The 27,536-nt window shown below is 47.2% G+C and overlaps 1 protein-coding gene across 1 annotated transcript; it reads left to right on the top strand.

The window, feature by feature from the left end:
* The first annotated feature begins 19,817 nt into the window (after positions 1-19,817).
* Positions 19,818-22,868, top strand: RTP3 (receptor transporter protein 3). The gene is made up of 2 exons (XM_061195318.1): positions 19,818-20,044; positions 21,495-22,868. Exons 1-2 carry the CDS (start codon positions 19,890-19,892, stop codon positions 22,192-22,194), a joined length of 855 nt encoding a protein of 284 aa, XP_061051301.1. The 5' UTR covers positions 19,818-19,889; the 3' UTR covers positions 22,195-22,868.
* The last annotated feature ends 4,668 nt before the right edge of the window (positions 22,869-27,536 follow it).

Raw genomic sequence — 27,536 nt, forward strand, 5'->3', positions numbered from 1 at the left:
GGCTTCCCTTCCTCATCCCTCCATTCACTTCTTCCCTGGACAGTCTGGCAGGCTGGAGGGCCCAGGGGAGATGTGGTTAGAAGCTCAGGAGGTGGGTTTGGACAACTGGGTTTCAACCTGTTCCGCCCTAAACAGCCACCTGGACCTGGGCCAGTCTCTCAACCTTTCTAAGCCTCAGTTTCTCCAGGTGTAAAAAAGGGACACAAATAATACCCACCTCGTGAAGTGGGCAGAGTTCAAACCTGATGTTTGAGATGCATACACAGGCTCAGTACAGGCAAGCTATTGTCCATATTTGCAGACACTCACGAGCCCTCGCTGTGTGGGGCTCAGCTGGGCACAAGGGTACAAGGGGAGCAGAAGTGGCCGGGGGCACCTGGTCCAGCGGGAAGGGCTGTGTGTGCTGAGAGCCGCCTTCCAGTGTGTAGATTTACAGACAGAGGTGTCGCAGGGAGCTTTGACAGCGAAGGGAACAGCCCACCTGGGGTGGAGACAGTGGCAGAGGTAGTTTTCCCACGTGCCCCTCCTTATCACAGAACACATGGTTGCCCCAGGTGCCCCCATGTTCTAAAGTGTTCAGTCTTACCATGTCCTGCTCTCCGGCCCCTTCTCCGTATCTCTGTCTCTAATCCCGGCCTCCTCCCCTCTCCTTCTCACTTTCTGTCTCTCTCTCCTTGGCTTCTTTTTCCATCTCTAGCTCTGTCTCTCCTTCCCTCCTTCTTAAACATGTGTCTGCAGTTGTCCTGGGTGCCCCTCCTCTGGGAGCCTGCGCTGACCCTGACTCAGCCCCCTTCTACCACAGTCATTGCAATTACTGACCCATCTCCGGCACCCACAGCCCCCAGTGCTGAGCTCCAGGGGGAAGGGTCGGTGGCTGACCCATCTCTGGCCCAGGAAGAGCCTCACTGAGGGCTTGTTGACTGAGTGAGTGTAGAGAAAGCTGGGGTGAGAAGCCAAGAAACCCCCCGCACCAAATCCTTTGGTTACAATTCTAATTGATGGCACCCTTCTCATCCCCCAGGAGGTGGGAAGAAGCCCCAGCACAGTGTGGTGGGGGGTGGCTGCACCCATCTTTCCTCCTCCCTACCCTGTGCCCTGCAGAGGCCTCCCAGCAGGGGAGACATTCTGGTCCTGCCTCGGACCTTGGGAGGGAGAAGGAACATCAGAGCTGAGTAGAACCCAAGACCTCATCTAATGGAACAGAGGAGGAGGAGCCCTGCACAAAAGCACAGGAGCGTTGAGAAGTGCCCCCACCCTGTGCTGTGCAGCACCTGCCTGCCTGGTGTCCTGAGGAGGGTCGGTAAGAGCATGGCAGCAGGGAGTGGATGGGAAAGGCTGAAGAGGAGATTCCTCCATCAACCCCGGCATCCAGCACTCTCCTACAGGGAAGCTAGGACCTACTTCTACCAAAAGGCCTCTTTCCTCCCCACATCAGCTTCCAAAGACAAAATGAGAGGGCAGCAGGAGAGCACCAGGGAAATGCCAGTGATGAGCTGGGAGAACCGTGGAGGCAGGGTTCCAGACACCCCCAAACCCTCATGTGCCTCCCTTTCAAGGCCAGAGGTGCTTTCAACTTAGTGGGTTAGTTTGCAGTCAAAGCCTTGTTGGAATCTCCAGAGGGGTCCTTGGCAGCCTAGGGCCTCTCACTAGCACCTGCCAGGTGGGCCTTCCGTGGGGACACGCCCCTTCCATTCCCTTCCCTTCCCTTCCTTCCCTTCCCTTCCCTCCCAGCTCTAGATTCTAGCCTCCTCGGTCCTCCTTCTATTCCTATGCATCTTCTATTCAGCTGCAACCAGAAGTAAAAATAGCACAAACCCAGGGCCCTTCAGGAGGTGCTTGCCCGTGAGCTGTGGCATTTATCCTACAAGTGTGTCTTATCCCGGAAATGACACTCTCCCAAGGTTGCTCAGCAGGCACTAGCCCAGGCTTCCCTCCGGGCATCCTGTCCACTCATCCTTAACCTCCTGTGTGTTCATATTGAGAGTGAGAGGAGGGGTAGGGGGGTAGCAGGATGCCTCCTTTTCTTGATCCACCAAGCCGATCTTGACCCTGAGCAAAATCTTCCTCCAGTGAGAATTAATTTCCAAAAATCCATTCAGGAAAAGACTCTTAAAGTTCAGCCACCTGGTTGGCCCTCTTGAAAAGAGAGCTGACCCCCTGGAGCTGTGGTGTTTGTGGGGGACTCTGAGGAATCTCAGGGGAGGGGGCTGGGGGACAGGAGAGCAAGGTCTCTGAACCAATAGCAGTGTTGCCCAATGTTGCCCCATTTGTAAAGGAAACTCAGCAATCAAGAGCTTCTCTGCTTGTCCTTCCTGCCCTTTCTCCTTGTGCCCACACCCCGCGCCCCGGAACCCCTGCCCTTCCTTGTGGTCTTCTCTTCACTCCAGTCTGGTAGGGCTGGGCCCATGTTCTCAGTCTCTCTGGGTTGATACTACTGTGTCTTTCTGATTCCCTTTCTCCTTCACCCACTATATGTGATCTAGGGCCCAAATGCACCCAGTCTTTCCTCATTCTGCCCTTATGTCCACATGTTCCTTTCTCTTCCATGGTCACAAGATGGCCCTGGGCTCCTGCTTGGGCTCCTGACCACTCCCTTGCCTCTCGGCTCCCCCACTGCAGTCTGTCCCCGAGGGAATCTTTCAGAACCACAGAGCTAACAGTGGTTCCAAGTCATCTCCCCTTGCCCCGCCCCCCCGCCACTACACTCTGTCCCTAAGGAATCTCATCCCCCTTCCCTCTTTGGATTAAACAACCCACTCTGTGCTGAAAACCCCCAGAACTGTATTGCCCACCCAGATCTCATGCCTACTTGGAGGTGCGCTCAGCCGTGAACCAGACAACTCAGCCTGAAATCCCACCAGCACCCCAAAGCAGCACACCCAATTTCCAGTGCTGGACCAAGATTGAGTAGACACATCTCTCCCTGTTCCTCCTGCTAAGTACAGCTTAAACCCTGGAGATGATAGATATAGTGGTTTAAACAATATGAATGAATCATCTTAAAGTTGTAAAGGTAGAGGTTCAAGTTATCCTCAGTGGGCTAAAGAACACCAGGCTATGCTCCATCTGGAGACGCCAGAGGAGCCCACTTCCTGGCCTTTTCCATCTTCTAGAGGCCCACCGTATTCCTTGCATCTTGGCCCCACCTCACTCCCACTTCTGTTTCCATCATCATATCTCAGTCTCTCACACTGACTCTCCTGCCTCCTTCTTATAAAAACCCTTGTGGTTACATTGGGCCCACCAGGATAATCTCCCCATCTCAAGATCTGTAATTCAATCATATCTGCAAAGTCCCTTTTGCCATGTGAGGTAACATACTTATAGGTTCCAGGAATCAGGACATGTACATCTCTGGGGTCCATATTCAACCTAACAGGCCAGTATATTGTGATAAATTGTGTGTGTGAAGTAATACCTAGAGCAACCACTATGTAAACTATACAAAGAGATACACTCAAAAACACTAGAGACAGGGACTTCCCTGGTGGTCCAGTTGTTAAGACTTCACCTTCCAATGCAGGGGGTGCGGGTTTGATCCCCAGCTGGGGAGCTAAGATCATGCATCCTCGCAGCCAAAAAACCAAAACATAAAATAGAAGCAATAATGTAACAAACTCAATAAAGACTTTAAAAATGGTCCACATCAAAAAAAAAACCAAAAAACACTATAGATAAATCAAAATGGAATTCTAAAAAATGTTTAAGTATCCCACAAGACAGTAGGTAAAAGAAAACAGTGAAAATGTAAAAATAGGGAAAACAAACAAAAATTAAAATAAAATGACAGACTTAACCCTAATATATCAATAATTATATCAACTATAAATAGTCTAACTATTCCAATTAAAAGACTGGGATTGGCAGAGTGTTTTAAAAAAAAACCCTGCATTGGCTGTCTACAAGAAACTCACTAAAATATATAACAACATATCTAGGTTGAAAGTAAAAGAATGGAAATATATATAGCATGTAAATGTTAATAAAAAAGAAAGTAGGAGTGGCTGTATCAATATCAGATAAAGTCAAATTCAGAGCAAAGAAAATTATTAGGGGCAGCTTGGAATATTACATAATGGTAAGAGTCAACACACCAAGAGATCACAACAATCTTAAATGGGTATGCACCAAAAAACAGAGCTGATAGAACTAAAAGGAGAAATAGATAAATTTATAATTATAGTTGGAAGCATCAAACTCCTCTCTCAACAACTGATAGAACAGGGAGACAGCAAATCAGCAAGGGTAAGGACCAATCCAACAACACCACCAACCAAGATCTGATCAACATTTGTGGAACACTGCCCAACAACAGCAGAATACACATTCTCCTCAAGTGTCCACAGAACATTTACCAAGATAGAGCACATCCTGGGACATAAAACAAACTTTAACAAATTTAAAAGAATTTAAATCATACAAAATGGGTTTGATCACAATTAAATCAAACTAGAAATCAAGAACAGAGATAGGAACACCTCCAAACACTCAGAAACTAAGCTTCGTGCTTCTAAATAATCAATGGGTCAAAGAGTCAGAAATGGGGAGCTTGAGTTCCTCCCAAAAGACAATGAAGTCATAACTTTGAATAAGAACCTAGGTAGTTTTAAAACCAGCAGCCAAGCCAACATTTTGAGAAACACAGGTGTGAATGTTCAGATATGGGAGAGACACACACACAGAGACAGAGACAGAGAGAGAGAATGAGAACCCATTATTCTTTGCAGAAGCCCCCTGTGAAATGAGATCACTTTCTTCTGGCTCTCTCCTCCCCCACATCTCCCTTTTCCCCTTCCATACTGTCCTGCAAAGGGCTATTCTTGAATCCCATGGCTCTTTTGATCTGGCTATAGCCAACTGACTTAAATTGTGGATCACCTACTCAAGCTGGCCAAGGAGTCTTTTTTTAACTTTTTAAAAAATGACTGTCATACAGAAAAGTGTAAAAATGTAAGTGTACAGCTCAATAAATTATCCCGAAAAGAACACTTATGTAACCACCACTCAGGTCTAAAAAGAAAACATTGCCAATTTTCAGAAGACTCTTTATACCTCCACTCAAACCAACACCCTCTCTCTGTCCCCAAAGTTAACTACTATTCTAATTTTTAACACTATAGTTTACTTTTGCCTCTGTTTGAACTTTATGTAAATTGAATCATACAATATGTATTTTCTTGTATCTGATTCCTTTCATTGAACATTATGTTAGTGAGATCATCCTTTTTTTTTCATTTTCTGATTTTTATTTTGTTTCCTAATAATTGCTAGTATTACAAATACAATCTATTTTTGGGTATTATCCTTATATCTGGCAACCTCATTAAATTCACTTATTAATTCTAAGGCCCCACCTAGCGGCCTCAGTGGCTCATCTTGGCATTTTCTTTTTTTTTTTTTTTTTAATTTATTTTTATTTATTTATGGCTGTGTTGGGTCTTCGTTTCTGTGCGAGGGCTTTCTCTAGTTGTGGCAAGCAGGGGCCACGCTTCATCACAGTGCGCGGGCCTCTCACTATCGCGGCTTCTCTTGTTGTGGAGCACAGGCTCCAGATGCACAGGCTCAGTAATTGTGGCTCACGGGCCCAGTTGCTCCGCGGCATGTGGGATCTTCCCAGACCAGGGCTCGAACCCGTGTCCCCTGCATTGGCAGGCAGATTCTCAACCACTGCGCCACCAGGGAAGCCCTCATCTTGGCATTTTCTAATCCGTCTTCCAGTCAGCTGCCTCCTGACTCTTAGGTCCTACCTCTGCTCCTACCTCCAAAATTCTCTGGGCTACAAGGAAAGATTTCGCAGAGCCCATGTGGCCACGTGGCCACTTCCTCAAGAGCTGAGGGTCACTATGTTGGTGACTAAGGACAGGTGATGTGCTTTGCAGGGGCTGCGGAGAGTGCCACGGACTGAGGGGTGAGTCCAGGACTAGCTTGTTCTGAACCATCATTCCCTAGTCATCGGGAATGGTTCACCTTGTTGAGGAAGCAGCAGCAGGATGCAACATGGATGCCAGATGGCCAAGATGAGGGTTTAAAGGCAGAAGATGATTCGTAGAATGAGGAACACTTGCAAAGCCTGGGGACCTGCTAGATGAAGCAGAGCCCGATGGCTATTTGCAAATGGAGTAAAGAGTCAGAGAATTGAGCAATTTCCAGGATATTTGGAAATATTCTGGCTTGAGGTTGTTCCTATGAAATAACTTGAACAAAAAAAATCAGACACTCTCAGAATTGAATGTTTCCTTTGATGCTATTTTACAAGTAGGGTCTCTAAGCCCAGAGGGGGCATGTGGCCTGCCCAGACTTGCCCAGGGAGGGCTAGGTAGAATCTGGCTTCTTGACTCCTTGCACTAGGGGAGGAGTGGGGTTCCTTTCAGTTAAAAACATCCTCACTGAGCATTTATTCTGGTCCAGGCACTTGTCAAGGGCTGTGTCACCAAAATGAACCAGATCTGGTCCCTGCCCCCAACGGCAACAGAAAAGTGGGCAGGCAGTTACCATGATGGGAGATGAGAATGTCCAGGAAAAGGCATGGAAGACCATGCCTGTGCTCAGTGCCCTATAAATGGGAGAGGGAGTCTGCCTCCCACCTGTGGCAGCTCTGAAAGGGGCAGGGAAAGTCCCCACACACCCTCACTCTGGCATCTTCCAACAACCTCCACAAGGTGGCCTTGCTGGAACCAAGTGACTGAGAGAGAGAGAGACTATAGGGACCAGGAATTGTGGGCCCTTGTGGGTAACTGGAGGAACTTCCACTTTTACTCTGGGGAGGTAGGAGTCACTGCGGGGTGGGGGGCTAAAAATAGACTGAGAGGGAGCAGAGAGGCAATTGCCGAGGCTCAGCGATAATCAGGGACAGAGATGAGACAGCTTCGCCTGGGGTGCAGCAGCGGGGAAGTGGAAAGACAGGTTGAATTCTAGGCACATTTGATAGGTGGACACCATGGGATTTGCTTGCATTACCAGGGGATATGGGGTGTGAAGGTCAGGAGTGGAAGATGACTCCAAGGTGCTTGGCCTGAGAAGCTAAAGGATGGACTTCCATTAACTGAGATTTGGAAGACTGTGGATGGAACAGATTGGGAGGGGGTGGACCAGAAGTTCCATTCTGGACACCATCAGATTGACAGACCCCTGGACCTCCAGATGGATTGTGAGAGAGGAAGCTCCCTGACTCACCACCACTCAGAATGCACTGGTACTGCAGGAGTCAAATGCAGAGGTCTGGAGCTTTATTTAAAATTATTTTTGGGGCCATGGATCCATTTTCTCTCCAGGATAATGCTGATGTCTAATTACCCAAAACACTGTCCAACTCCAGGGCCTCATGAAACACTCTGTATCGTGTTGATGGATCATTCTTACATGTTAGGAGCCTGGGACAACTTTCCTAATGGCCCCCTCAAGTCCCACTCTGACCCTTCTGCCCCTGCCCTACCCATGCCTGCAGCAGTGGAGTGCAGACAATCTCCCATTCAAGCCTTCAGCTTATCGGCACTGTTCCACGCATGTCGGTTCCTTCCTTGCACAGGGACCCAGAAGGGCTGAAGTGTTTCTCTGTATGGTCCATATCTAGCACAGAGCCTGGCTCTGCGAGTTCCATGACTAACACTGCTTTGTGATTGATTGTTGACCACTGCTTTGTGATAGATTGTTGGCTTATCCCTGAGCGAAAGAGAAGGAAACATCTACCCTGGCTGCAGGGAGAACAATGGGTGCATTCACAAGCTTCAGAAGGGCTTGTGTGCATTTTTGGACAATGTTTATTCATCATTTTATGGGCCACTTTGTGTTGGCCACAGATTTCAGTGCACTAAAGAATTTACTGAGATCAGAGCTGAGCAGTGAGCCATAAGATGTGAGAATTAAACACATGAGAGAAGCCTTGAGAAGGAGCAGAGCTTTCTCACACTGGGCTTCTGCCCCAGGGACAGCCTAGTTCAGGCTTCCGTCCAGGTGGGCCATGGGGCTGATACATAAAGGACAGGAGACCCGGACGGTAGGGATACAGCTACCAGTGGAGCTGCCCCCAGCTCTGTGCCCTCTGCCATTGTTTATGGGAAGATACTCCAGCCATACTCCTTGCCCTGCAATGCTCACGGGCTGTTCCTGCCCTGATGCCTGGTGCCTCCCCTCCTCACTCAAATTCTCAGAGCCAGCAAAGGGCAGCCCCCTCCAGGAAGCCGAGTAGCTGCATCTGCGTGACCTCTTCCTTCCTGCAGCCCACCTCCCTGCCCAGATCACACGTCAGCAAGTGGCCCTATGGAAGTAGCGTTTGCTTATGGAATCTTTCGCGGATAATTATCACCCAGCCTGTGTCAGCTAGTTTGCTCCGCCATGGCCTCAGTTTCTAGGAAACTGCTGGTCCTGAGATAGGACTACAAAGTACAACTGAATTTTGTTTAAAACCCCACAAACAGACATATGAATGGGTACAACCCATTTGGAGGACCATTTGGCAGTATCAGCTAAAGCACAATAAGCCCCATGACCAGGGCTGGGCTGCTAAGTGCTTAATAACTGGTTCTGGGAGTGTAATTCCAGCATGACTATTGTTTGATGTACTTTTTCATGTTAAAGAGCAAGAAGAAAGAGAAACGACTAGATGCATGTCAGAACTTCACTTATTTGTCGGTGATGTGAGCAATGTCTTTCCTGAATCAGATACATAATCGTTTTCCAGTCCTATGTAATTGAAAAATATTTTCTCAGTTGTTTGTGCTATTTATGATGTTATAGCTACAGAGATGACACACTTATTAGTTTAATCTGCATTGTGGACACTTTCTCTATCACTTTCTTAAGTCTAACTCTAGACAATCAATAAAAAACAACAATCTATTAAGCCCTGATTTGTAGCATTTGCCAATTTCCAAGGTGACTGATTTCATATTGCCAACGTGGATGGACATCACTGAATCTGGAGTTGGGAAGAGATGAGTAATACCATGTTATACAGTGTTCCTGCCAAACAGGTACAATAGACATAAATAACATCGAGAACAACAGGAATGCAAGGGAAGAAAGGTCAGAGTGGGGCAAAATTTTGCAAGCTCCTGGCAATCTAACAGCTGGTTTTCATGAACCCAGACGAGCCAGCTCCTGCGCAGCGCTGCCTAAGTGTACACCTAATAGAACTGTGTGCACGCGAGCGCCAAAAGCACAAACAGGAATGTTCACAGGAGCATTACCCCTAACATTCAAAATGTCTCTTAGTGGCAGACAGGAAAAATAAATTATAAAGCAATAAGAATTGCTGCTACCCATTATAACAGGGCTGAATCTCAAAAATACAATGCTGAGTGAAAGAGATCGGACACAAAGTTGTGTTTACCTTTGTGCATAGCTCTGACTGTGTTTATATAAAGCTCAAGAACAGGTCAGATGAGCCTATGATGTCACAAGATAGGAGAGTGGAAACTTTAGGCAGAAGGGGTGGGAAAGTGATTGGTGGGGGCAGGAGTGGGGCTTCAGGGTGCTGGTAATGTGGGGTTTTTTCTTGATTTGGGTGGTGATTACGTGAGGGTGTTCATCTTGTGATAACTCACCGAGCTGTACATATATTAACCATGCACTTTTCTACACGTAGGTTGTACATCAATTAAACATTTATTTTTAAATGCCACCAGCATGAAGGCAAACGACTGCATCCCCCAAAGGGGATGTGTCAAAAATGCTGCGCTGGGAGGCCCTCTGGAACCTGCAGGGCAAATCCTTCCTTGATAAACGACCTCCTCCCTCCAATGTCAACCCTTGACAGTGGCTGAAGAGAGAAAGGGGAGGGGTGAGGAAGGGGATGGATATTTGTAAATGGACAAAAGTTGTGGTTACCCAAGTCACAGTGGGATGGTGTTTGAGCTGGGCCTGGGCTCAGGAGAAGGACGGAAGGGAGAGAAGGAGGGATGGAGGGAGAGGAAAAGAAACGAGCATGTCTGGCAGACTCTGCCCAACACCTGAGCACAGTGACAGGTGCTGTTCCGGATGCTGTGTGTGCACAACACATTGGATCCTGAGCCACCCCTGCGAGGTAGGTCCTGCCATCACTCTGCCCATCTCACAGATGGGGACACCAAGGTTCAGGGGCGAGGTGACACCAAAGCACCCCCTAGGCAGCCTCAGGCCCCAGGAGCTGTGCTCTCCTCACCCCGCACCACCCCTGTTACTCCCCTAGGAAACTTTGTGTCTCTGCTGGGAAGGCAGTGCCAAGAAGGGCCTGAATGTTCTGCCAATGTTCACCTCCCTCCCACACTGGCACTGAGCCTTCGTAATCTGGGGGCCCCAGCATATTGCTGTTAATCAAAATTAGCTGTGGCTGATGAAGCAGGGACATCAAAGGGGCCCACAGGAGGAAAAAGGAAACAAATGAAAAATCGAGTCAAGTGTTCCCAGCAAATGCTGACAACTCGAGCTCCACAATCTGTCTCATCTCTCGCCCCCCAGCCCCACCCACCTCGAGTCAAGCAGGGCAAGAACCTGCCGCCTTGGGGCAGAGAGGCCAACTCTTCCATGCCCTTGGGGGCTGCTGAGCTAGCTCCAGACTGGTAAGAGTCTCCATGACCTCTGGGTCTGGCTCCAAGGCCATGCTTCCTCCCTGGCCAGCCTCCTGCTCTCCCAAGCCCCTGCCAGCCCCAGGAGGAGGAAGCCTTCTTCCTTTCCTTTTGTGGATTAAATTCTGGATCAAGTCAGACCTCAGTCCGACGCTCAGCTGGATCGGGGACCAGGGAAGCTGGGAGAAGAAAGCTCAGGGGTGCAAGCTGGCTGAGCCAGAGGCAGGCAGCCTGGAAGGTGATGACAAGGTCTGCTGGCTGGGCCCCAGGCTTTGTTCTCCTGGATTCCGGTTGTGCTCTGGCCCCAGACCAGCCACGAGGCCTGCAAGACACTGTCCACTGGGGCGGGAAGTAGAGCTCTCTGCTGGGGAGAACGAGTGAGCAGGAATGGGGTGTGGGGCAAAGAAGGAGAACTGGTGGGAAGCAGGGAGCCCTGCAGGGCAGGATGTCCCCACAGTTCCTGTGACAGCTGCTGGTGGCAATGGAGGACCACCCGCTTGCTTAATGTCAATCACCAAGCAGGGATGCCAAGGTCACAGGCTGAGGCCGGTGGGAGTGGGGTGGGGTTCTGAGGACCCACACAGCGCCTAAGGAGAGTAGGGGGCCTCCGCAGAGGAAAGAGACTGCAGGAGGTACGTGCCCCCTAGAAAGCCCTCAAGCCACACCCTTCCTGTGCCCAGCCCCTCCCTCTTTAGAGAACCCACTCATGCCGACTGGCTCCTTTGCTCCCACGGGTGTTGGCCGTCACACCTGTGAAGTGGTTCTTCCTTCGTCATCTCCCTCAAGCTTTTGGGTCAGGGTTCATTGCTGTGATGCTGGCCATTTGTGGTGCGTTAATTGTCGCTACCATTGGCTAGGTGGGAACCAAGGCATCCCGGGCTCTCTTCCCAAGGGAGGCTGGGGCTGAGGCAGCGGTCTGAATTGAAGCTGGGAGGACTTCAGTGAGATACAACCAGAACTGCCACCCTCCATGCAAAGGGCTCAGGAAGGAACTTAGAAGAGAAAATGTCCTGGGGAACCTTCCTCGGAATCTTTTAAGGCCTGTCACAGCCAAGGAAGAGGGCTGGCCTGTCCTCTAGAAGTGAGAGAAGGAGTGAGCACAGGTGTTTGGGTTCTGTGAAGAGAGGCTGGGGCTACAAGGAGCAGCTGTGCTCCACTTCGAGGGAGTTCCTCTGCAGGGAAAGCCCACCCTCCTGTGGCCCCTCTGACAGACCCCCATCCCCACTCTCAGGCTGGGCAGGAACAAGGAAGCAGCCTGGTTTCCTGCTTTCTTACCCACAGCAGTGCCCTTCAACGCTGGGGGGGAGGAAAGGCCTGAGGGAGAAATGATGCCAAGGTTGGGAAGGGATGGCCTCAGACGGGCCAGGCACCTGGAACTTGGTGACGACATAGACCAGCCACAAGATGAATGGCAGGCTTCAGCTTCCAACAGTGCACCTGGGCTACGGGAGAGGCATTTCTAATTCACCTCTTCGAACCTCAGTTTTCTCATCTCTAAAATGGGAGTAAAAATCTCCCAGGGCTGTAGCAAGGATTCAATATTTATATTTTTTAAAAACCTTGGCACCGTGTCTGGCGCATTAGGGAAATGTTGGTTCCAGCTTTGGCTGTTGGGATCTGTTTCAGGTTGGTTCCCGCAACCTTTTGGCATGCCCCCATCCTTTTGTTTTTTTGAGAACCTCCTTATTTTCTGGCACCACAAGATGCTACAGGCTCATCTTGTATGTTCCTGCCCCTGGCCTAGAATCAGCCATTTTACCAAGCCTGCCTTCCTTCCTTTTACTGGACAATGATAGTCAGAAATCAAAGCCTTAACACGGGGTATACTTGTTGCTACTGGGCTGTCTCAGCAGAGTGAGGTAATATAGGTAAAACTCATACACGTAAAGTACACAGATGTACTCACATTGTTTCTGTATCTAGCCAGCTGCATCCTGAGGTCTCCAGTCTAACCCGTCCTCAGGACTCACTCCAGCCTTCCTTCCTTGTGTGTCTGTAACTTCCCTCTCCTGCGGTATACACAACTTTCTATCATCCATTTACTTCTTTGTTCTACCCCAGCACACCTGTGAAGCAATTCCGGAACTGCAGCCCTCCGGGAAACAAATTTACCAATTAGAGTATGATCTTTACAGCTCCTTTCATCTTTAGCCTTACAATTTCCAGGCAAAACACTGTTTTCTAAAGTGATTCAGATCAGCCCCTTTTCCCACCAGCCACTTCAATGAGGTCATGTCATGCATTTGTATAAAGTTTGTGTCAATCATCAACTTACCACCTGCCAGCTCTGAATGCACCCTTCAGCATGTGCACTGAGCTGGAACTCCAGAGTGAGCGCGATGGTGAGCTTTCTCAGCAGAGGGCGCCGGAAGGACATTGCAGGAGAAAGGCGTCCTCCTGCCAGTTCCAGTGAGGGCCAGGGGAGGGCAGGGTGGGCGTGAGAACAGGCAGTCTGGGCTGCCCATTTGCAGCCTGGGTCTGGTGATGACCTTTTCCAGAGCCCTCTCCATACAGAGCCGGGAGCCCCGCGCAGCCTGCGTGGCCTCCTGTGCGCTGGCACCCAGACTTCCTCTCCAAGCCCAGGGTCACACATTGAGCTGCAGCCCCTATGCAAGCCTCCACGTGGCTCAGGCACTCAGAAGGCCTCCTGGCCCCACGGCCCCCAGTGAACGTCTCTGCTATCCCTGGGCTGACCGCACCTTCTCCAAGGAGACCCGAAGCCCTTCCAAGTTTGTCCTCCCTCAAGGACTCTCCCTCAGCCCTAAGTTTCCTTATACCTTAGAGTTACTCTTGGATTATTTTAGTTTTTTATTGACTCTTCTGCTGCCCTAGGAGCACTCCCTCTGGGAGAGAAGGTTAGCCTCGGCCCCAGAAGAATGTGTCCTAATTTAATAAAGCAGCCCAATTATGACACCTTGGGACCAAGGCCAGTGGGATGAGAAATGCAGACTCAGGTTGGTGGCCCTACCCCTGGGCTGGTGGCAGGACAATCCCAAGTGTTGGTGAGGATTAGAGCAATTGAAACACTCATAAACTTTCAAAAAACTGGCTTATGTACCCAACTGTTGGGCTGCACCACACAGACCTACAAGGCCTGTGCCTGCCCCACTTCAAAACCAAAGAAAGAACCCGGAGTCAGCAACAGAGACGTCAGGGGTGTAATGGATAGGGGAGCTTACACGTCTGAAGCGAGGTCCTGGAGCAACACCCCACCGTGTACGGTGGACGGGGAAAAGGAACATGGTGGCAGTCTTTGCTCCTCCTTCGCTCACTGGGAAGGGGAGATTACCAGTTACAGAGGAATTGATGTCAGGTGGGCTCATTAGTTACCAGGGAAACCAGCGGAGGGGCACGCCCCTCACCGCCCCTTTGATAAGAACAATCACCAGCTGGGGCGGGGGCAGGAGTTTAGGAAGGTCAGTCGTGTGTAAGATATAGGTGAAGCAGACACTGGTAGGGCAGGGGCGGTACAGAGAGCCATCTTGAGTGGCCCGACCATACACCAAAAAAAAGGCATATAAAGGTGCATAAGAAGACATGTCTTAAGAATATGCATAGTCCCATTATTTGTAATAAGCAAACATTGGTGTGGATAAATACATTGCAATTTTCATTCAATGGAATATACATGATTAGGAATCAATAAATTATGGCGGCATGGCACAACATGGATAAATCTCACATACATACTATTGGGGAAAAGAAATGTTAAAAGATAAACTGAGGCACATTAAAATTTTCAAGAGTTTGAGCATATATCAACTGGAATCAGGCAGCACCAAACTGAAGGTTGGCTGGCTATGCTCCACCGACAGGGGCTGGGGGAGGCTTTTCTAGAGAAGACACAGAAGCTAAACAAGGAGACTATCTGATTGGCTATAGCTTACGTGGTTGCCTAATTTGGGAAAGCCTAGTTGGCTATTTGTGATAGGTTGTTCTTAAGTTTCGTTTTCTCAGATTCCAGTGCATTGATTCTGGCTGAGGTTTCAGTTTGCTTACAAAGACTACCAAGGCAGAAAAACCACCTCAGTCTAATGGACTCCTTGTTTAATTACCTTAACAGAAACAGGTGGCTGTGTTTAACATTTTAATAATAATTTTCATTTTTAAAAAAATGGTCATTTAAGTTTTCACTTTTTTTTGCACCATTAACAACAGAATTATGAAAAACTAAAACTCAAAACACAAAGATGCTCCAAGAGAAGACAAAGCGGCTGAGCAGTGAGGGTCCCTGCCCACGATGGGGGTCTCCATTTTCATGGCCAGAGCAGGCTGGGAGCTCTGCAGCCAGGTAACCTCGGGCCTCAGAGCACCCCTGAGTACTGCACTGGCCTGTACACCTCATCCAGATGTCAGTAGGTGCCACTGAGCTGCCTCAACTGCTGTGCTGAGGAAGGCATTCATGTGGCCAGTCACTTGGTCTCACATTCCTTCTGGATTGTTCATTACATTAGCCCTGGCCCAGGTTCTGAATTTTAACTCACAGGGCTGGTGAATTTCAGTCCATAAACAGATAATCAGTAATGAGAACTTTTATAATCTAGAGAGCAAGTTGTCTTAATGAGAAGTAAAGAATTCTCAGTTGAATGATAATAAAAACAGAAGTTCAAATGGAATTTTTAAAAGTCCCAAAGATGGAAAATTCTGTTCTTAGGAGTTAATTACTGATTAGGAGACTGGTTAGGGTTTTATCAGTCTGAAGGAGGAACTAAATAGGTTTACAAAGCTTTTTTTTTTTTTCTTCTTGCACTCAGCACAGGACAGGGACAGAGCAAAATGAAAGAAAAACCGTGGAAGACATTTGTATTAAAGTTGACTTAAAGAGCAATTTCCTTGGGGAATAAGATCCTAGAGGCTAAGGTGGTCAGATTTGAAAAAGAGACCTGTCCTGACCCAAATGCTCTTAAAGCTGAGACTCTGAAAGAGGGCATTATTTTGGGATGGATAGATCAGGGATGATGACACGTCCCAGCAAGACCCAACAGAAAAAGAGGCAAATTATTAGAGAGAAAATGGAAATGATCCCGCAGAGTGGGAAACTGTGGACAGTTGCCCTGGAAAAACCCACAGCAGCAATTGCAGGACCACGCCCATTCCTCCCTCACCCCACCCCCAGGCCCCGGATTGGGATTGTTCTACAGAGCGGCAACAGAATTTGGACAGAATTCATTTAACATTCATTCAAGTAATTCTTGAGCACCCAGGCACTCTCTGGGTGGATAAAAATTCCCTGCTCTCCTATTTCAAATTGGTTGTCTCTTAGAAACTAAGGCTATGTCAGGACGTGATTTAAAAACAAACCCCCAAAAAGATAAATATAGAATGGTGAGAGGGAAAGAGTGTGGGAGGGGAGGTGAAGGGTGCTACTATATCTAGGGATTGAGGAAGGCCTCTCTACTGGGGTGACATTTGAGGGGAGACATGGCGGAAGTAACTGAGCGAGCCCTGCTCCAGCTTATCACGTTGACGGAGGAGTGAGGAGGCCGGCCCGGCCAGGGTGTGGCATCCGGATTGATTGATTGATTGATTATTTATTTATTTATTTATTTATGTATTTTAATTTGGTTGCCCCGGGTCTTAGTAGTGGCAGGCGGGCTCTCTAGTTGTGGCTCAGGCATCTGGATTTTAAAAAGAGCTCTTTGGCGACTCTGTAAAGGCTGATTTTTCAGAGAGAACACTAGGGGAAGAATACGAATCAAGGGGCTATCAAAATTGTCCGGCCAACAAATAATGAGAATCTTTTCTCATTATTCCAACAAATAACGAGGAAGTGGTAGTTGGTAGGGAAAAGAAGGAATGCACTATATGCTGAAGTTGCTTCCTGCTCCTTGCACCTGTTGGAAAAGCAGGCAGGTGGCCCCAACCCTCAGGACTGCTGGGAAATGCCAGGAGGCTTTAAACCCTTCTGTATTCATTTCTTCACTTACTACCACAAGCTGGGTGGCTTAAAACAATGAAAATTTGTTATCTTACAGTTCTGGAGGCTGGAAATCTGAAATCAAGTTGTCAGCATTATGAAACATGTCTGAATGAAGCTCATCTAGCACACATGTTTCTCCGTAGGGCACATCACAGCCTTTGCGCTCTTCGGAACTCAAGACACTACTTCAGCACTACACTTGGGGCCTCTTTAAACAAAAGAACCACCAACAAAAAGCACAAAAATTTGAAAAACATGGCACAAATAGACCATGAAAAGGACACCTGTTTACAGCATGAGAGCTGATTCAAGAAGGCAGAGTGCTGTCTTGTTCCCTTTCAGCTGGGAGCATGTGCATTGGGTAACTCAAATTTTTCCCACTCTGTGCATGTCCCAAGCTTTCAGAGATGGCCTCCTCAGAGCAGCTGACCCAGGGCCCAGCCCAGGGTTCAGAAAGAGTATCAGGGAGTGTCTAGGCTGAGTCCTGACCCTGTTTGAAAGAGAATGGCCCCAGGCTTGGAAGCTGAGATGAGTGTCCAGAGGGACCGGCCACAGCCATTCCCCATGAGGAAGGGACAGAATCCTGCTGTGCCCTGGCCAGCTGAGAGGCAGTGAGGCAAGCTCCTATTTATACACATAAATTTCCGTTTCGGGAGTGGACGGGTCCCTGTGAGAGTTGAGGGTGTTCCAAATGAGGTCCTGGAAATTGTGTTTGTCAAGCTCTCCACATAAGAGACCAGCATCTATGGGCTCTTCTCTGTACCAGGCACACCTAGAATCCTTCCACATAAAAGGCACATTTCATCCTCCAAAAGCCTGAAGCCACTTGTTCACTGCCACACAGACCAAAGACCCCTGAATTCCAGTCCAGACTCTCCCCTGTACCCTCACCCTCTTCCTAAATCTTCTCCTAATCTGCCCTGAGGTTGAGAGTACGTGGGAGGAGCACAGAAAAAGAATTTGAAAGAGAGAAATTGATTAAGCGGGCTCCCCAGATCTGGTTAATTTGTGACCCGAGCCAAGTAATATAGAGAAACAAAACTGGAGGGTGAGGAGGGCAGACTCAGATGGCCCAGGGTGGGCCTGCTGTTGAAGGAGCTGAACTCTGGTGCAGCAGCAGAGGGCGGGAGAGAGGTGGCTGTGAGGCTGCCAAAAGCTGGATGGCCAGCCCCTCCCCCTCCCCCTCTCTTCCTTTTCCTCCCCACCCACCCCTACTGCCTCCCTCCCTCCCGCTTCTGTCCCTTCCTTTTCCTTCTACGGCCCACTGCTCAGATTGCCAGTGCCTGACCCAGCTGCCTGACCAGGCAGCCCTAGGACTGGTTTCCCCAAAAGCAGGCTCTGTACACCTTGCGGGAAGGAGGGACACCTCCGTCTCCCTCTCGTGTGATTGCTACCAGGATCTCTCCAGGTTTCCCTTCCCTTCCGTTTCCTCATGTGGTCTCCACCATAACGGAGCATCAGAAGCACTTGGGGAGCTTTTTAGAAACGCTGATGCCCAGATCAACTCAATGAGAACTTCTGGGGCTGGGACTAGTAGTGTCCCAGTGAGACACGAATATGAATACCCCGCTATCTTCTCTTCAGCCCCACGGAGTTTTCCCAGGCCTTGGCATACCCCACCCCTACCCCAGAAACCCAGAATTCTCTGGAAAAACAGGTAAGTGATGTTACTCATGGTAGTTAGAGAGAAGACATTCAGCCTATGTTAATTTAATTGTGACAAACACTCTCACATTCTTTAATACTTGTGTTCAAATATTTATATCATTTAAGCGCACAGAGTTTTCAAATTAGAATATTCTCACCTGAGCAAGCGGCTAAAGGTAATCTTTACGTGACCCAGAAACACTATCTGCGTATCTTCCAAGATCTCCTTACACAATTATTTTCAAAGGTGGTTTTAATGAAACAGAACTGGATATGACATTTTCACACAATATTTCACACCAGCTACAAAGTCAGACCGATCCTTTGTTTAAATATTCTCTGGTCACCACCTTATTATCTGAATGAGCTTTATGCTGCAGAAGAGTATTTGCATTTGTTCAACTGCAGGGGAAAAGGAGGAGGCCATTCTCCCCTTCAGGAGATCTCTTTCTCCAGCAGCAGTTAGGAGGCGGGCACAGGAATTTCTTTAGTTAACACCAGGCAAGCCCAGGGAGTGAACAGTGGAACATGTACTGAGCGGGCCCTAGAACCTGAAGGTGAGCAGGAGACATGGGAGGGAGGGAAGGTGGGTGCTCTGGGTGGGGTGGATCTGCGTACAAGGCAGGAGGGCAGGGAGGGCAGGAGTGTTCAGAGGATGGCCCGGAGTGTAGGGCTGGGGTTTAGGGTGGAGGCGCGGATATGGCCTTGGGGGAGCATGAGCCTGGCAGCGCTAAGGCTGGTAGAAAGGCAGGGCTGGCCTGTGAGGGGTCTGAATGCCATGCTACACCCCCATGTAGGTGGGGGTTTCCGCCTCTGGAAAGACCTGCAGCTGCAGTGTGGAAAGTGGCTCAAGCAGCCCTGGAGGCGCCGGCAGGGCAGGACAGAGGCTGTTCTGCGGGCCTGAGCTGAGGTAGGAGCTGCCAGCCTGGAGGACTCGCTGAGGGCAGGGCTTTCCTCATGAGAGGTAGTGTCTCCTGCTTTAGCAGCCACCCCGGCGTCAGCCCCGCTCCTCTCTCCTTCCTCCTTCCCTAGCCTCTCCTGGAGGAAGTAGGGGATGATGAAGCACCTCGGGGTGTGGCCATGGCCTCCCACCCACGTGGGGACTTTGTAGCCTCATCTCCAGGGCATGGGAACTACAACAGCTTTGGTCTCCAATGGGTGGAAGAGTGAGCTTGGGAGTTGCCTTGGACAGCTTAGTGTCTGTGAAACACGGTCCCACAGAGACTTGGCGCAAGCAAGGAAGTAAAGAGCAAGAGCGAGGATGCAGGGAGGCAGGAATTTGAGCAAAAGGTCCCAGGATGGCCGTGTCCTTCTTTACGTCTCTCCTCCCGGGTCGTGAGCACAGCAGCCCAATGGATAAGGATTTTCAAATGTTACTTCTAGAAAGGGAAACTGCAGCCTGTCTCCACCATCTATGGGGCTTCGGAGGTAAAAAGGTGTGTTCCCAGTTCAAGGTGGGCAAACAGCAGAGCCAGGCTGAGATCCACCCCTCCTGACACGGAGGCCGGGGCCCTCCCTTGGTAATATTTTGCTGGATGAAGCCATGCCTTCCGTGTCTTTCGAAATTCCCTGTGGAGCCTAGTGCTGTTCTCAGAACTTGGAGCCAGAATCAACTGACCTTTGTCCTTGGGGCAAAGACGTGGTCCACGAGCCCAGTCCAGGGACATAAAGGGAGAGTGGGTCTGAACCCTTGCTCTCTAAAGTGGGAAACCTCATGTCCTGCTCCAGATCCGTCAGAGCCCAGGAGACACTGTCGCACCCAGCTCACGGGGACAGCGGCAATGCGTCAGGACATGGAGGTGTGGAAGCAGGTGTTCCAGGAATTAATCCGGGAGGTGAAACCATGGCACACATGGAAACTGACACTAGACAAAAGCCTTCTTCCTAACATCCTGAAGCCAGGGTGGACACAATACCAGCAGTGGACCTTCGCCAGGTGAGTAGGGAATGCGAGAGCAATATTCCAGAAAATTCTTCCTTATTTCTTATGGTGTACACTCGTTACTTGTCTTGTTCTGCTCATGCTTGTAAATTGAAGATTACAGGAAGCAAGGTGCCCTTGATCCAAGACGTTTTGGCTTCATTAAAAATTTTTCCTTATTACACTGAACCCCAAAACAATAGCAGGACTGGGCTAATGCCCAGACAGAGAGAAAACAGGCTGCGAGGGGTGAGGGTGAGAAGCAGTGAGGAAAAGAGAAGGGGAGGAATGGAGGCTATTTCCCTCAACCGCAGGAGAGTTGGATGAGCAGGACCCAGGGCTCATGTTCCCTGCATTGGGAGACCTAGGGTCCAACACAGAGTCTGTGGGGAGAGGCCCTGCGTGCTGAGGAGAGCCGTCGGGGAGGGGGCGGAGGACGGGGAGAGCTGAGCAACACTCAGCAGCCTTACCCCTCTCTACTCCAAGCTGATGGAGTCTTTTTAAAATAGGACCCTCAGAAGTCATCCAAAGTCTCACCCTCTCTTTTCCAGTTGGGAAAGCAGAGCCCCAGGGATTGGGGGTGGGAGACTGGGACTCTATCCCAGGACTGGGGCCGTGCTCATTGCCTGCCCACCGACCCCTCGCCGGGAGAGGGTCCGGGCAGAGGAAGCAGAGCTCTCTTCTCCTGGTGGCGCGTGGTTTTCCCAGGCCAAGAGCATGGGAGCAGAGTCTCAGCTCATTTCTCCCAGCTCTGGAGGCTGGAAGTCCAAGATCAAGGTGCCAGCTGCTGTTCTGAGCCACAGGCTTCTCACTGTGTCCTCACATGGCAGAAGGAGCCAGGGCGCTCTGCGGGGTCGCGAGTATAAGGGGACTAATCCCATTTCCAAGGCCTCCACCCTCACAACCTAATCACCTCCCAAAGGCTCCACTTTCTAACACCATCACCTTCAGCATTAGGATCCCAACATGGGAATTTGCGGGGGGACACAAACATTCAGACTACAGCACTTATCCACACCCACTTGTATCTATTTTTGGATTTCAGTTCAGGGTTCTTGGGGCTGTTGCACTTGTAGCCTTTGACCCACTTAAATCTACATTTGAAGAAGCCTTGATTTGGGGTCAAGAGACTGGAGTTCCAGTCCTGCCTCTTCCACTCACTGGGTCTCTGGGCGTGACAAGTTCCCAGCGTGTGCCTCATCTCTAAAATGATCACACCGGACTTCGAATTTGCCCAAGATTCCTTCCAGCTCTGATGGCTTGTGATTTGCTGTTTTCATGGCAGACACACCTGTGGGTCACAGAGCATGTTGGTGGCACAATGGAGATAGGAACAAGGGGCTCGGGATTTCCTCCCCACTAATCCATGACCCTGATCAAATCATGTTTCCGTGTGTCCCTCCGGCACAGCCCACAACTGGGCCATACTGAGCCAAGCTGAGGGTCTTGTCTTCTTTCTCCACAGGTTCCAGTGCTCCTCATGCTCTCGAAATTGGGCCTCTGCCCAAGTTCAGGTCCTTTTCCACATGCACTGGAGTGAGGGGGAATCCAGGGGCCAGGTGAAGATGAGGGTCTTTGCCCAGAGATGTCAGAAGTGCTCCCAGCCTTCGTTTGAGGTTCCCGAGTTCACAGAAGAGAACATCTCAAGGATCCTGAACAACCTGGTGTTGCGAATTCTGAAGAAATGCTATAGAGAAGGATTTACGTTGGTGGAGATTCCTGTGATCAAGGAAATCTCTCTTGAAGGGCCACATGACAGTGACAATTGCGAGGCATGTCTGCAGGGCTTTTGTGTGCAGAGTGAGTCAGGTCTGGCCATGTGGTCACCAACATCCCCATTACCTCCCACAATAAGCTCACCCATCCTCGGGAACACCATCGAAATACCTTCTCCCACGAGGAGTAGCACCGGAGGGGATACAGTGAAGAAAAAGAAGGTATTACCCAGACAGTCGTTTCCTGAGACCACACCAGCTGAGAGCCTCCCCACTTCCTGGAGCCCGAGAGCAAACATCAACTTTCAGGCAGAGAGAAGAGACCAGAACTCCTTCAACAATTGCACTTTCTATTCCCACACAGCCCAGCATACCAGGATCTTAGGCATGAGCTGCAGCTTTCTCATCCTAATAATCATCATTGTAATTGTGGTGAAAACCACTATCTGAGCCTGGAAAGCATGATGTTGAGTTAAAAAAATCAGACACACAGTCATCTATTGTATAACCCCATTGACGTAAAATATTCAGAATAGGTAAATCTAGAGACGGCAAGTGGATTTGTGGCTGCCAAACAAGGGACTGGGGGAGAGGGGAAATGGAGAGCAACTATTTAATCTGTACGGGTTTTTTGGGGGGGGTGATGAAAATATTTTAGAGGTGATGGTTGCACAACACTGTGAATGCACCAAATGCCATTTATTTGTTCATTTTAAAATGGTTAATTTAATGTAAATTTCACCTCAATTTAAAAAAAAAAGAACGCTGCAATTTCATTCATTCTCTAGAGAACTGAGACTGAGGCGTTTATGGCTCACAGAACGGTTTGGAAATCTCATGAAACCCGGGGGCCCTCTCCCCAGACGATTTTGCACAGACCTTCTGATGTCAATCTGTGGAGGTGTTTGCCGTCCAAAGCATTAGTCTGAAAAGCCGGGTTCTAGAGCAGTGGTCTCCACCGAGAAGCTACACGCAGCTGAGGGCTGAGGCAGGACCATCCGCCAAGGTGGGGAGATATCCTTACAACTCCATTTAATTTTTGTTTGTACTTAACTATTTCTTGTCACATGTTTTATCATGTATGTTAATATACTAGTAGAATGGTATAGTGATATGATAAATAAATACACACCCATTTGGAGTGGGTGTTCAGTTTCTCATTGACAGGGTTGCAAAACCAAAAACATCATTGCAGGGGGACCCTGTTCTGAAGGACCAAGGGTGGAAGTCTGTCCATGGATTCTCACCAGGATTCTGAAACCAAGTTGCTTTCTATACAAGTTTTCTGTTCCGATTAATGAGAATAATTTTAAGACTCATTCTCACATCTTTTTTATCTAGAAATAGGAATCCTTCTGTATATGTAGCTAAAATGAAAGCAGTAGTCATTTACAGCAAATGCTCCTTTGCACTCGCCCTTGTCTCCTTCTCCATCCGCCTGCCTCTCTCATCAACGACAGTGGTTCCAGAAAGCACAGGGTTGGTCTGGCTGAGCCCTAGCCTGCAGGCTGCTCCTGCTGGGACAGTCTCTAGAACTTTTTCATTTTGCAAAACTGAAACTCTGTAGCCATTAAACAACAACTCCCCTTTTCTCCCTCCCCCTAGGCCCTGCTAACTATCATTCTTCTTCCTGTTTGTATGAACCTGCCTACTTTAGATACCTCATACATGTGGAATTATATAGTGTTCGTCTTCTGGTAACTGGCTTATTTCACTTAGCATAATGTCCTCAAGGTTCATCCATGTTGTAGCATGTGACAGGATTTCCTTCCTTTGGGGGGCTGAATAATATTGCACTGTATGTACGTACCACATTTTGTTTATCGAGTCAGCCATTGATAGACGCTGGGTTGCTTCCACCTTTTGGCTGTTGTGAGTAGTGCTGCTGTGAACATGGGTGTACAAATATCTCTTTGAGACTCTGCTTGCAACTCTTTTGGCTATATACTCAGAAGTGGAATTGCAAGATCATATGGTAATTCTACTTTAATTTTTTGAGGAACTGCCATAATGTTTTCTACAGCAGCTGCACCATTTTACAGTCCCACCATAAGGATTCCAATTTCCTCACATTCTAACCAACACTTATTTTCTGTTTTTTTAAATATAATAGTCATATCAATGGGTGTAAGGTGATATCTCATAGTGCCTTCAATTTGCATTTCTAGAAAATGCAATTTTTTATGATGTAAGTTTACACTTCCGGGGCAATATCAGAAATAATATTTGTACAACTCAGCACAGAGATAACTATTGGGAACACAACAGAAATGTGTAGCTAAATTCTTCACAGACTTGCTATTCATGTTCAAACGTTTGAGCACAGTCTACATATCTGTATTAGGCAAACTCCAGGAACTTAAAATGTAATAGTGGGACAAGACAGAACAAACACATACCTAAGAAACAAACATCTAAGAGAAAAGAGGGTGCCCCAGCAGCCCATAAATAGCTGGAAGCTGAGTAACCAGTGAGGTGGGGAAGGCATGCTGGGTCATTAATATAAAAAGGGGTTCTTAGTGGAAAGCAAATCATAAAATATTAAAGTGGGGATCAGCCTTAGAAATTGTCTTCTCCAACTCTATTTTTTGCAGGTGAGGAAAATGAGGCTCACCCAAAGTGAAGTGATTTTTCCCAGGATTATACAGTGCATTTGTGAAAGAGCTGGCCTTGCAATCCTGGCTCCCTGAGTTCCAATGTTGACTATCAGCCCCTTCAGGAGGTTACAAAATATGTTCAGAAAGTCACAAAAATAAACATGCTCTAAGTGAGAACCAGGGACTTCCCCGGTGGTCCAGTGGCTAAGGCTCTGCACTCCCAATGCAGGCGGCCCAGGTTTGACCCCTGGTTAGGGAACTAGATCCCACATGCTGCAACTAAGAGTTCGCATGCTGCAACTAAAGATCCCACATGCCACAACGAAGATTGAAGATCCTGCATGCTGCAACTAAGACCCGGTGCAGTTAAATAAATAAGCAAATAAATAATTAAAAAAAAATCAGTGATGGAATTAAAAAAAAAAAAAAAAAAGTGAGAACCAGATCTTGTTTTGGACTACTTCATTGCTCGTACCTGGGGTTACAGGAGCTACCTGGGGTTGACCAGTCACAACTGAAATTAGACTGTAGTGTAGCAGCTGATTACTAAAGACTGAAGTCCTAACCCCAGACAGTGTCCATCCTTCCCTCAAAGCCACAGCTCTACTGGTGCAAGCTCAGCCTTGGGTCCTCTTTGTCTCCCTGGTGAATTTCACAATCAAGGCAAGTTCATCTATTTAACATCATATCTTCTTTGGTCCCATTACCAGTGTTTAGCTGCTTTCTTTCCTAAGAATTATGAGTGGTGCTAAGGCCCAATGCTCAACTATAATTTGCTTCATCTGTAATTTATATTACGCTGCAATAAAACGACATAAGCATCTCAATTTTTCATCCTGATGAAACAGCTGGAGAATCTAAACAGAGATATTTGAGCTGCCTATTAACACTGCAGTTTGGCATCATTTCAAGTTTTAAAGCTTAGATTTAATTTCCTAATTTTTAGAAATAAATCCAATATACATACCATAAAATAAGCATTTAAGCCTACATACACCACAGAACAATAACTAAGAAAACATACAGATGACCAAAAGCACATGAAAAGATACTCAACATCACTAATTATTAGAGAAATACAAATCAAAACTACAATGAGGTATCAGAATGGCCAGAATGGCCATCATCAAAAAGTCTACAAACAATAAATGCTGGAGAGGGCATGGAGAAAAGGGAACCATCCTACACTGTTGGGGGGAATGTAAATTGGTACAACCACTATGGAGAATAGTATGGAGGTTCCTTGAAAAACTAAAAATAGAACTACCATATGACCCAGCAATCCCACTCTTGGGCATATATCTGGAGTAAACCATACTTCAAAAAGATACATGCACCCCAATGTTCATTGCAGCACTATTTACAATAGCCAAGACATGGAAGCAACCTAAATGTCCATTGACAGAGGAATGGATAAAGATGTGGTACATATATACAATGGAATATTACTCAGTCATAAAAAAGAATGAAATAATGCCATTTGCAGCAACATGGATGGACCTAGAGATGATCATACTACGAGTAGTAAGTCAGACAGAAAGACAAATATCACATGACATCACTCATATGTGGAATCTAATTTTTAAAAATGATACAAATGAACTTATTTACAAAACAGAAACTCACAGATTTCAAAAACAAACTTATGGTTACCAAAGGGGAAATGCTGTGGGAAGGGATAAATTAGGATCTTGAGATTAACATACACACACTATAAAATAGATAACCAACAAGGACCGACCATATAGCACAGGGAACTCTACTCAATATTCTGTAATAACCTATCTGGGTAAAGAATCTGAAAAAGAATGAATATATGTATATGTATAACTGAATCACTTTCCTGTACACCTGAAACTAAAACAACATTGTAAATTGACTATACTCCAATAAAAAAAAAAAGATAACTAAAAGTATCTAAGTTTCCTTCCCACTCATAAAGGGAAAGACAGTAATTGACAGAAAGGGAAAGACAGTAACTGATTTCCGGAGATTACTGCTCACAATCATCATGAGTTACCCTAAACTGGTGTTTGGCAAGCATGCCAAATGGTCATTCTAGAAAGCTAGAGTCAAGAAATCTGGTGTAGGTCTTGCTATTAATTAAAATGCTCTACTCAATGATTTCACCTAAGTGTCTTTGCCCCTTAACTTCCAGCATATGAAAAATGGGTATAATAATAAGCTTTTGGAACCAGAACATTTTTCTCCTAAGAATTATATTTTCTTTCATTCATATTGCTTTAATGTTCATACATATATTCTACTATGCAAATTACTTTTCCAAATTATGAATCAGTCCATATGCATCATGCAAAATGTTCAAATCTCTATTATTTCCACTAAGATGCTTATTCTACTTTAGAATCTTTCTGCGTTTTTACATTAATATGAATAAGCTAAATAGTATTTCTACAAGCCTCATATTTAAAAAATATATTTCTTTGGGGATGTTATGTAACATGAAATAATTATATATCAATGTAGTACTTTTTCAGTTGTTTTTATGTAACATCGAGATAAGGTTTTTGCACAAAAGACTGGTTTTATTGAAATAAATTTTACATGAGTTATGGACAGTCAATTTATGCGAAAGCCCTCATTTCCCCCCTTTTCAGATATATTTTTCCATTTGGCTGTATGTAACATATACTGTAGCATGAAATAAAATTCCAAAATCATTCACGTAGTACAACTAATAAATCTGCATTATATTTGTAAAGTGTCATAAAGAAAAATACAATTGTTTGAGGTTCAGTTAAAGTGATTTCTCATTTTCCTACTCTTTCCATCTCTTGACCTACTTCTCAGAGTTTGTCTTTAAGTTGAAGCAGTACTCTACTGAAGCATTACTATGTGGCTTTAGACTGTTCTGCCTGCTTTATGTCTGTTGAGGATAAAATATTTAGAGTTATGATTAAACCTATTAAGACAAAATATTGGGTGTCAGTATTAACCCCTCTGGGGGTAGACTGGTTCTTCAGATAAGAAAATGAAAATCACTCTTCATTTCTAGCCCAGATTAACTTCTGAAAAACCCAAATGGCTCGACCCTGTTGTACAATATGGTAGCTACATTTGGCTATTTAAATTTAAATGTAATTAAAAATTTAGTTCTTCAGTCACACCAGACACTGTTCAAGAGCTCAAGAAGCACATGCATCTGGTGGTTACTAAATCAGACAGCACAGATGC

This window comes from Eubalaena glacialis, chromosome 7 (assembly GCF_028564815.1).
Source record: "Eubalaena glacialis isolate mEubGla1 chromosome 7, mEubGla1.1.hap2.+ XY, whole genome shotgun sequence".
Classification (NCBI taxonomy): domain Eukaryota; kingdom Metazoa; phylum Chordata; class Mammalia; order Artiodactyla; family Balaenidae; genus Eubalaena; species Eubalaena glacialis.

Bases quoted from the DNA above. Each gene is read 5' to 3' on its own strand.
- RTP3 (XM_061195318.1), top strand. From the start codon at position 19,890: ATGCGTCAGGACATGGAGGTGTGGAAGCAGGTGTTCCAGGAATTAATC. The intron at 20,045-21,494 runs GTGAGTAGGGAA...CTTTCTCCACAG, and splicing joins CAGCAGTGGACCTTCGCCAG to GTTCCAGTGCTCCTCATGCT.